The following is a 12,195-nucleotide window of genomic DNA, read 5'->3' on the forward strand; positions in this document are numbered from 1 at the left end:
CACATTGAGTTTTCGACACTTTGCAAAATTTACATTTTTTTTACCACTCTCTTTGTTGATCCAAAGTGGATAGTGATCAATACCGTCGAAGCGGTATGTAATTTTGATGTTGAAGGTCTGCCAAGTACACCTTTTTCACTGAATACAACGAGAGCAACAGCAATTTGGTCTCTGAATTCTGGTAGCTGCAACAACTTTTCGTGTTACGCTGAGATATTGCTCAAATCATTACATTTTTCAGCATATATGCGACGGTACAAAATATGAGCGTTTGTTGCAGCCATATCGATAAAGTGGTAGAAAATTAAAACCATTGCACTACGTGTCTTCGCTCTAATATGGTAGCGACCCATCAATCCATCCATCAGATCGACTCCTCCCATATGTGTGTTGTATTCGCGAATGATCTGCGGACAGTTGACTTCGATATATTTCTTTTTCTTTCGATCATATTGTGGTATTTTTGCAATATGTTGATTTGGATTTGCTCTCAAAAACGGCTCAATACCAACGTAAGTCGATGCCAGCCGCACGTTCTTGGTATCTTTTCATGAAATTGTACTGAAATCAACACCGTACGCAGATCCAACATATTCAACAGAATATCCTCTTTCTTCATCTTTGATATCCTTATCCAACAGAAGCTTACAGTTTGGGATTCTATTTGCCCGTATTGTACCAAGGCTCTAGATTTCTCTTGCACGTAAATAAACTAACAAAGGTAAGGACGTATAGAAATTGTCGAAGTAAAGGATGTGATAGGAAAAGCTGGATATGGTCTGTGACAAACGTACAACAACGTTTGATGTGCTTCCAAGATCGGGTGCGCCAGGAAGGATTATATTGTCGCCTGCACCGTTGTAAATTTCAAAACGATATGCGTAACCTTGAGAATCACAAAGCACAAACAGTTTGATGCCCCATTTGTTCGGCTTATTTGGCATAAATTGACGAAGACGATCCTTGAGTGTGGTCGAACACATCTGCTCATCAACACACAATCTAGCCGTCTTTGGAATCGAATCGAAACGATTGTTGACCTTTGTGGACCATAACCTGGCTGACCTTTTCGAATGCTCTGCCCTTCATCTTGAAACGATAAATGTTTCTTTATTTCCATAAACTTTTTTACAGGCATTGTCTTCTGGATGGGGGCGAACGCGTTTTTCTCCAGTAGCTCTCGAGATTAGGGTATCGATATGTACATCAACGCTCCGATAAATTTCCGAATCTCCTCACCACTCGTGGTGTTTTCAGTTCTTTTATTGACGATGGCAACCGTGCAACTCCTTGGAAAGCTACTTCGTTTACACGCAATCGCATTGATCGCTTACGCCACGTTAAATTGGTAAATTGTTTCAAATATTTTTTGATACTCTGAATAGCTAATTTGAGAATAAAAATAGTACACTATTGCTAAAGTATGAATATATAGTTATTACCTCTCCCAGTAAAACCACCAATAGAAGGCGTGATCAAAGGACCAGAATCTTCCATTATAGGTAATGGCGAACGGGGTCGTTTCGTTGGCTTAAAACTTGCAGCATGTGTGGCATCGGCGGCTGAAGTAGATGGAATTGCTTTCATAGATGTAGACGGCCCAGCCTCCTCCTTTTCTAAAGATTCGACACATTCGTCCGCTTCGATTTGCACCGCCGTTGTCATTGTTGATGATGTAGCAGGTGCTTCTATGTCACTGATATTTAGCGACATGTTCACGTTTTGAATAAAGTAGTCGTTTTTTTCATCTGCTTGCATTTCACGGATACACTCTGTAATCATGTCATCTGGAGCGATCTCATCCGGCTCGTAATCTGAGTCGATGTCTGGATCATCATTGCTATAATCACCTTCTGACGAATCCATTTCAACTGAGTCCAAAAGTTCTTGGATTTCATCTTCGGTCATTACCGACAAATTAAACTTTTTCTTTCTCCAGTTGTTATTACTGAGTGATGAAACGTTGAGAAACAATAGCACAACAAAACAACATAACAATCAAAACAAAGTGAGACGAAATTTCACATAAACTGGCAAGGGGTCTCTAAGGAACCCTTTTTATTTTCGCTTCTAAAGCACACTCAGAATACTTGTTTTGAAATAATTCCAATATATAGTGAAACTTGAAGTAATCCAGTAAAATAAGGCAAAAAAGGGGGCAAACCTCGGAATGAAAGATAATAAGCTGAAAATTTGCATACGTCTTTATTTTGATAGTATAAAACTTACCTCAAAAGTCTCATATAATCACGTGTCCGCGACTTAAGATATTAAAGGTCAAAGGTCACGAAAATGAGTTTTCTGCAAATATCTCGTTTCCCTTACACTTTATGACATTTAAGGTGGTAAGAAAAATTGTAGAATGGAAAATTCTCTTCAATTTTTGTCTCAAGTACTTTTATGTACCTTCAACCCTTCTTAAGATAGAGCGCAAAGAGTGGGGGACGGCTTACCTGTGTATACGGTAACGCGAAGTCAGCCAGTAGGATTCAATAAATAATAAGTTATATAGTTAATTATTCACTTAAAATACTATTATTATCATTAAATTTTTATTATTTATTATTTAATAAACTATATTTATAGATATTAATTATAAATACCCTCATTCTAAGAAACACATCTTATTTTTACACGCGTTTAGTGGATGGGATACGACTTCAGCGATTTATAGGAAAGGTATAATATCGTTTATTAAAATTTTCGAAAAAAAATCACCATTTACATCAGTCACCTCAACTATTTCAACAAAAAACTGCTCTGTACAAGAATTATTTGAAAATGGAGTACGTATTTTCTTAGCAGCGTATAATGCTCCAACATCAGAAGACGATATAGACTCTTTTCGATACACCCAGTTCATCAAATCAACAAGACTCAACAAACCAGTGCAGTTATCAAGTCTTCCACCTTCAAGTGCAATAGCTCGTCAGCATATCGTCCGTGTCTATTATCAGCCCAAATTTGGTTGGGAAATGATTTAGAACCCCAAGAATTCGGCTGGGTAATGCAAAATGAATTTCTGGAACCAATAACAACATTATTACCGCCAGCACCAGAAGAACTGCTGAATACAATATTTTGCAATTGCAAGAAAGTTGTGGTTCTAATTGCGGATGCAGGAAATCAGGATTGCAATGTACTTTAATTTGTGGGCAGTGTAATGGACAATCATGTCTAAACGCTTCATCAACTTCAGATGATTTCAATGAAGAAAGTGAATATGCACATGATATTCTTGAATATTTTAATTCTGATACTTTAATAAACGAGAATGATGATGATGAATCCGATATTGAGCAGTCAGAGGAAGAAGAAGAAGACGATGAAGAAGAAAATTAATACAAAAATATTAACCATACATAATAAAAGAATATATATTATATTTGTAACTTTAATAAATCGATTATTGGATTAATAAATAAATATATAATTTAAAAAAATAATAAATATGATTTTTTCAGTATTTAATTAAATATAAAAATGATTATTGTTGAATTCTGCACTTGATCTTAATTTATCGTATATACAGCTGTTAAAAATATCATTAAAGTTCATTTGAAATATTTCATTTAATATTGTATGTTTGTCAAAAATAAAATAAATATTATATAAAAAATATATATTTTATAATTAATATCTATAAATATAGTTTATTAAATAATAAATAATAAAAATAATAAAAATTTAATGATAATAATAGTATTTTAAGTGAATAATTAACTATATAACTTATTATTTATTGAATCCTACTGGCTGACTTCGCGTTACCGTATACACAGGTAAGCGGTCCCCCACTCTTTGCGCTCTATCTTAAGAAGGGTTGAAGGTACATAAAAGTACTTGAGACAAAAATTGAAGAGAATTTTCCATTCTACAATTTTTCTTACCCCCTTAAATGTCATAAAGTGTAAGGGAAACGAGATATTTGCAGAAAACTCATTTTCGTGACCTTTGACCTTTAATATCTTAAGTCGCGGACACGTGATTATATGAGACTTTTGAGGTAAGTTTTATACCATCAAAATAAAGACGTATGCAAATTTTCAGCTTATTATCTTTCATTCCGAGGTTGCATCCTTATTTTACCGGACTAAAGCTCTAAACCACTAATAAAAAAAGTTGCTATCAACAAGTCCTCGTAGACACTTTGTCTCAGGACCAAGCAACCTCATGTAGAGTCGTACGCTGCCATGTTACCAATTTCACTAGTAACTTTAACATCTCAACTTATAAGAACATGTAACAGAAATTTAAACTAACAACAATTAACGGGTTTTTACCCAAATATTTTAGTGGCTCAAAACATGTACAATTAGTTACACTGATGATGGAATATAGATTCCGAAAACGTTTTGTAATTGTGATATATAGCCCATTTGAGTATTTTATTATATACCTTTTATAAAGGATTTTAAATAAAAAAAAATTTGTGATACATGGTATACAGCCAGCTACAGGAACTTAGTTTCCTAATGGATCATAAAAAAGGTTTTTAATAAACTCAGATTATTTGCAGTATCATAATTTTATTTCGAAAATTTTAAATGAGAGATAATTGTTCTGCGTTCACCTCGACCTGTCGCACAAAACTGAGACAAAAATGTAACGATAAGGTTTAATGGATTTAGAATGCATTTGAAACGTCTCTAAACGAACTAGTGGGAGAGATTCGAAACAGTTTGCAGCTCCCTGACTTTTACCTGCAGCTTAAATAAATAATAAGCGAAGGTTCCCTCAGGGACCTCTTACCAGTTAGAGGGTTAAGCCAGGATATTCTAGGTTCTTTGTCGTCCAGGACCACATTTCTCTTCTATTTCTCCATTAATAATTATAATCATGTTGCAGTTCATATTTAGGATTTCTCATCACGTGGGCAAAGTACTCCAATTTTCTTCGGTGGGGGAATAGTCTGAGTGACTAACGCTACTGTCACCACTTCCTATATAGAATAAGTAAACGACTTACTCAAAAATCCATCCTGTTAGAATGCAATCAATAGTGATCCCCCTAAAGTCTAATGCAAAAAAAAACATCAATTTCGTAGTTTTTCCAGATATACCAAATATTTTAAAACATTTAAAAAATTAACTTATTCATTATTTAACTTACTTACATATTTGTTTTTCTGTAGAAACCTCAGATACAAGCCACACATTCACCCAAAACGACCTATTGTCAATGTCAAAATTGCTGAAGAATGTAGCCAGAGGATTGATCGAAGTAGCATTTCCTATGTGTCGCTCTAGCTCGATTCCATCAACGCCGGAAGTCAAACATTTGTACAGGGCCTGCCTAAACTGCGTTCGTATGTTATACACATTGGACTTGCGGAAAAAGTTCTGTCCAAGTGGATTTTGGACCAGCGATAAGATGCATATACCGCCCGATCTGGCTCGAAAGGACTATTTATCGAAGAAAATATCGTCGTTTTATGGAGCCCGCAATGAAGGTACGTCGTTAATATAATCTTAAAGAAATGGTTGTTAACAGTCAAATTACAGAAAAAGTTTTATAAGAGTAAAAATGTTTTTTAGGGATTTTTGCGCATTGTAGTCATTTTATTGTGAAGTTGATGTTTGATTAAACTCTTTTTTAGAAGACGAACACTTGCCACCTCTATCTACAATCGAACAACGTTCCTTGGCGATACTAGAAGAGCTTCCGTTTTTAGTTAATTTCAACACACGATTTTTATTGCTTAGAGATTTATGTAGGAACAGTTTAGGAGAGGACGATTATCAAAGACTGCACCATGATCTGATGCATGAAAATGTAGTAGCCATAAGAAGAACTCACATCTACGAAGACGCGTTTGACAAAATTTCACAAAAAAGTGGTAAGAAATTGTACCCTATTATTATTCATCGAATTTACTGTACATGATATACCAAATACTAACGATCTCATTGTATCAGTGACATATGCGAGCCAGCGAAATAAATGTTCGGAGAAACAAAAATTTATTAAAAACGTTCATCTTCACGATCTTTCTTATTGAACCAAAGAACGAGATCAATAATACATTAAACTCTATAATTAATAACAAAATATATAAACTTTGAATTGCAGCATTGGCGGTTTTAAAAAAAAATGTTGCATAGCATCGTGACAACTAAATCTTCGGACAATTCAAGAAATTACTATTGTAATATTGGGTTACATTGTCACGCGCCTTTACAACCGCGGCAATCCTGTCTGGCATTGTTCGTACTAAGGGTTTACATTAGTAAGGGTCGAAACTATCCCATAATTTACCCAATTTATTCTTCAAATTCGGTTCTCTAGGGATCATTAAGCAATTTCTATTTCATCTTATGCCACAATGTCTCAATAACATTAAGGTCTTGTCTGTTCGAAAGCCATGAAAGGACATTAATGTTATTGTCTTCAAACCATTTTTTAGTTGTATGACATGCAGCACCGTCTTGTTCTTCTTAGAGTGCCACGGAGGTTGGCATTCATAATCATATTTTCATTTTGGAACTTGCTGCTTTAAACAAATCAATCGATCTGCATTGATACCAATCACGTAGATTTTTCAACCATGAGTTCTGCCTTCGGCCAACAGATCCTTCCTTGAATCTTTCCCTGTATTATGAGTCTCAAAATTTCATATTTTGGTCTCCTTATCACGTGGCCTAGGTATTCTAGTTTTCTGGTTTGTATAGTGGCGATTAGTTCTGTTTCTTTACCAACCACCCTCTCCAGTACTTCTTTATTTGTAATTCTATCAGTCCATGATATTTTTAGTACTCTGTGGTATAACAGGAGTTCGAAAGCCTCGATTCTTTTAAAATTGCATTTTTTTAATGTCCAAGTCTCAGCTCCATGTAATAATATTGAAAATATATAACAGCGAATGGTACGTAGTCCGATCTCCAAATTTAGATTTTTGCACATTAGGAGTGGCTTCATTCGTATAAATTCTGATCTGGCAATCTCTATTCGCCTGTTTATTTCTGCAGTATGATCATTGGTTTCATTGATCAAAGTTCCCAAGTACTGATATTTTTCTACTTGTTCTATCACGTTACCATTGATTGTCAATAGGTGATGTATATTTTGTGGTCTTTTTGTAATTAGCATGTATTTCGTTTTTTTAGCGAATAGTGCTGAGATTCCCATCTCAGCACTATTCATACTTAAGCTTTCGATAAGATGTTGTAGATCTTCTATCCTCGTTGCTATGATCACAGTGTCGTCTGAATATCGTAAGTTGTTAATTAATTTTCCGTTAACGGTAACTCCCGCTTTGATATTATTGAGCGTGTTTTGGAAAATTTCTTCAGAATATAAGTTAAACAAAAGTGGCGATAAAACACATCCCTGTCTAACTTCTCTACAGATCTTCATTTCTTCTGAGTGTTGCCCATCAATTTGAACTATGGCACTTTGGTTCCAATATAATGTTTGCACTATATTTATGATTTTACTGTCAATGCGCTTGTTCATAAGTATTAATATTAGTTTTTCATGTCTTACTTTACCGAAAGCTTTTTCGTAGTCAACGAAGCACAAGTGTAGATCAACGTTTACATCCCGACATTGCTCAATCAATATGTTGATGTCAAATAGTCCTTCTCGAGTACCCGTAGAAGGGTTTCGCATATTGACGACCGAGGAGGACTTGCGTTCTGATGGTTGTCCTCCCCTGCCGGATTTTGGTCTCCGATTACCATAATCAATAATTTCTCTTTCGCAAATAGTGCTAGCCATTATAATTTATACTAGATATGTCATCAGGGGCCTTTAATACAGTGGTTTCTCGTTGCCTTCTGCACTCTGATGCCCTTGACCACTTTCTTGGTTATTCCGCCTTGCCGTCTTGCTGGAATATAAAATTCAAGTCCGGGTAGAGATAGTGAGCACTTGGTACAAGACTATTTTTCAAAATTTCTTGATACAAAACAGGCCAAGCCTGAACAGGACTCCACGTACCTCATCGTACCCTGACGGTTATTAACATCGATGTCGTTGATGATAAAATTCATTCTCTCCAGTATAAATTTTCCCACTAGCCTAAGTGGAAAGATTCTTATTTATTTCTGCTCAGAAACACAAAAAGATTAAGAATATTTTTCGGTTTTTATGATATACGGGGTGAAACGAAAATACTACACCACTTATGCTAGAAGTTTTTACTTTATTGTAAATGATTTTGTATTTCCTTTATGAAATTTATTCTTCATACTTCCTCTCTCGATTTTTGTATCTTAAGATGGTTCTAAATGTAATCTCAATCAAGCTAGAGCTCAATCAAATGCAATAGAATTGTTAAAACCCAAAAAAATAGGTGATTTTATAAACTTGCTTTTAAAAATATGTATAACGGTGATATAAGTTATTCGATTTTTGTTGTAGAATTGGACCTAAAACACAAACTTAGAATAAAATTCATTAACAACGTCGGACTAGAAGAAGCGGGAATAGACGGAGGAGGTATATTTAAAGAATTCCTTAATGAAGTCCTAAAAACCGCTTTTGACCCAAACAGAGGATACTTCTTAATAACAGCCGACTATTCTGTGTATCCTAATCCGAACGTTCACCTTATAGTCGATAATTTCACAGATCATTATTATTTTATAGGAAGGCTAGTTGGGAAAGTAAGTAGATTTTTAAATAAATTTAAATATTGTTTGTTGTAGAGAAAAAGATATAGTATCAGTTTTGCTTTGAAGGATATTTGTAGAAAGATTGTTAAAATATTTACAAAAGTCAAATGAAAAACAATTTTAAGATTAAAAACGGTTCTTTTGAAGCACAATACATTTTTTCCAGCTCTTTCAATTTATGTATCTTATCTACGAGGTGATTTTATGGAAAGTCTTCAAAATATTCAATTATCGTTGTAAAAACTTCTTTTGTTCAAAACATTTGTCACATAGAAAGTTTTCGAGGTTTGAGAACAGTTAAAAGTCGGGGGAAACCTGATCGAGTGGATTATTTTTTTATTCAAAAGATTTTTATATTATTCACGTTGGAGCGACGATTAAAAAGAATAGAGGGTTACTAGATTGGAATAGCGCAAGACAGAGCCCAGTGGAGTAGTTAAATTGAGACCTGTATTTAGATAATACAGGCATTGGAGTTAAGACCGGTTTGGGAGATGATGAGACCTTCCGTAGTAAAATAAAAGAATTTTTTGCAAGGACCTTTCTGGTTTGTATGTCGCTCTCTGTACCGTCAGTTGTATGTAATAATCTTCCAAGGTAGCAGAACTGTCTACTTGTTTGTTCTTCGTTTAAGTATATATATATATATATATATATATATATATATATATATATATATATATATAAGAGTAAGAAAAAAGAAGTACTTGTGACTCGTTTGGAAAAAATATATAAATGTTTTTGATGGGTTGGAGTCAATAAAAGGGGCTATTGGTTAACTATTTAATATCTCGAGCTTTCAATTGTGTTTACAATTCTTCTTATCAAGAGCTGCTAAAAAGACAAAATATCTTACAAAGTTGAACTATAAAGAAAAACATTTTTTTGTTAACTCACCAAATAAAATTAGTTTCGTTAATAAAAATTGCTGCAAATACATGTCAAAAAGAATTAATACTAAAATGCCCTTATCTAATAAATTCTTCCCTGAAATTTTAATAATTTTGAAAACATTTTCTTAACAAAAAAAAAATTGAATTTATAAATAGTTTAAAGTAGCAACAAATTACAAATAAGCCTCAATGTCATAAATGCCAACTTAAAATGTTTACCTTTGACAATTATATTGTCAAAAATAAAATTTTGTTTAAAAATTATTTTTTGTTTAGTAACAAAAAAGAAGAAGATTTATTCACCATTGATAGATGTCTGAAAAAATGTAACAGATATATGGAAAATTAAATAAAAATGTGATATTTTTCAAGTTTTATATATAAATTATAAAGAAATAATATAATTATAAATTTTGCTTAGGTTTTGAATTTCTGATCTTTTGTTTAAACTATTATCACTTTTGCTAATACAAACCATTTCCAAAAAAGTCCTTTTGAATTTATTACTTTCACTACATAAAATTTTATTGTTATCAAAATCCATAATATGGTCTTTATCGATTACATGCTCTGCCAAAGCACAAGATGGTTTTTTAATTCTGCAATCACTTTTGTGAGAAATAATGCGATTTGAAAGATTTCTTCCGGTCTCACCAACATAGTCAGATTCACACTGAGTACAACTAATGCTGTATACTACATTCGTTTTTTCAAATTTGTCTATAGGATATTTAGTTTTGGAATATAAAGATGAAATAGTTTATATTGTCAATAACCTTTAGTGTTTGTATTAATTTAGGTGTTAATGATGGTATAAAAGGTAGTGAATGATAATAGATGTTCTGATTGTTAGATACAATGTTTTGAGATTTAGCAAAAAATGGTGTTAAGTTATTTATATTAACAATATTAGAAAAAAGCATCCTATGTAGCATATCTGGAGGATAAGAGTTTCCAATTAAAATATTTTTTAACAATTGAAGATCTTCATGTAGATAATCTGGATGAGAAAGTTTTAAAATACGTTTTTTTAATCCTGTTATAAGGTTCATTTTCATCTTATTTGGATGATGAGAGTAATAGCTTATAAATCTATTACTACATATGGGTTTTCTGAACCATCTGGTTTTCAACATATTGTCTGTACCTCTTACAATTCTCATGTAAAGGAATGGTAGAGAATTATCTACCCCTTCCTCAACTGTAAATTGTATATGTTGATTATGATTGTTGAAAATGTTGACTGTTTCATGAATTTTGTGTTTAGGAAGTGCCAAAACTAAATCATCTACATATCTTTTAACAAAAGGAATGAAAAAAGTGCAATTGTTAATACAATCACTGATAACATCATCGATGACATAGCTACTTAGAATGGGTGAAAGACTAGATCCCATAGGACTACCAAAAATTTGTTTATAAAAGACACCATTCTTTCACCATTTTCATTCATCATTTATTCCTGACCACAGAAGCCTCTGATTTGAATCGTACCGGGATGGAGACTTGGATGGAAAGGTTAATAAAGAAATATATTTCGAAAAAAATTAATTTTTCCAAAGTAAACGAATGTAATTGCACATTTAAACATAATTTCTAGTTCTTGTTAATTTCTTTTTACAATTTTTATGAGATATGTGATACATACAATGAGATTATGTGATGGTCCATTAAGATTTTAGGTCAATGCAGAACTTTTTATAAAATTGACACTGAACAATTTTCCATATATGGTTCCCACTTTTTGAGACATACTGTTTATATTATATAAATGTATATCTCTATAGTTTAATATTTGGTATTTTTGTTTTGTATCATGGGTTATTTTTAATCTCATCTTCGATAACGATTACAAAAATTATATTTTCCCAAATATATGTTACTAGTCTACAAGATTGTAATCATATGAAACATTTAAACTAACGACTAACATTTATATATTTTTAGGCTATATTCGAGAATATTTTAGTGGATCTTCCAGTAGCAGAATTCTTTTTAGCGAAATTATTAGTAGATAGAGCACCTGCTCATTATTTAAAATCATTAGATCCTGTATTGTACAGAAATTTACTCTATTTGAGAGATTACAATGGCGATATAAGCGATTTAGGTTTGGATTTTACTACTGTCAATAACGATCTGGGTGAAACCAGGGTAAGAAAATAGATTAATATTTTAATAGTTTATGGATATTATAATAATTTAAAATATTATATGTATACTTTATTGTTGTTTGATATAAATCATTCTTTTATCGAGTTTGCGCTCTTTCCAAATTTCTTAGTCACCATTTAATCATTCTTCTCTTCCATTACTAGTCAATAATTTTAAGGCTGTGGTCTCCAATAAACGCAGTACACCGTGTACAGCGTTACGCCACATATTAAGTAAAATTAAATTAAATAAAATTATAAAAAAATAATAAAAATAAACAAAAGGTTATTTTAGAAATTTTATAGTCGTCTATAGATAAGTATTTACAAATGGAAAGTTTTTAATGAAAATGAATTAATATTTCCCTGATTAATTATGATTCTTTTTAGAATATAATTATAATCAAAATAAAATAATTAAGCATAAATACAATACTACATAAAGCGCTAAAATCTACATCTTCATCATTCGATGTTTGTTTTCATTGCGTATACCCGGTTTATTTCTTAGAGTACATAAACTCGATAAAA

General features: G+C 32.5%; 1 protein-coding gene across 2 annotated transcripts in view; it reads left to right on the forward strand.

The window, feature by feature from the left end:
* LOC140434416 (ubiquitin-protein ligase E3C) overlaps nucleotides 1–12,195 on the forward strand; it is a 40,567-nt gene that overhangs the window by 12,811 nt on the left and 15,561 nt on the right. The window contains exons 8-11 of one of the 2 annotated variants that reach the window (XM_072522669.1): nucleotides 5,135–5,452; nucleotides 5,603–5,839; nucleotides 8,365–8,609; nucleotides 11,459–11,665. In XM_072522669.1, the coding sequence (XP_072378770.1) occupies nucleotides 5,135–5,452; nucleotides 5,603–5,839; nucleotides 8,365–8,609; nucleotides 11,459–11,665 (1,007 nt within the window). Of the gene's footprint in view, nucleotides 1–5,134; nucleotides 5,453–5,599; nucleotides 5,840–8,364; nucleotides 8,610–11,458; nucleotides 11,666–12,195 lie in introns of both variants that reach the window. The other variant, XM_072522668.1, reaches the window with a different exon arrangement.

The sequence above is a fragment of the Diabrotica undecimpunctata genome, chromosome 2 (genome assembly GCF_040954645.1).
Source record: "Diabrotica undecimpunctata isolate CICGRU chromosome 2, icDiaUnde3, whole genome shotgun sequence".
Lineage (NCBI taxonomy): Eukaryota > Metazoa > Arthropoda > Insecta > Coleoptera > Chrysomelidae > Diabrotica > Diabrotica undecimpunctata.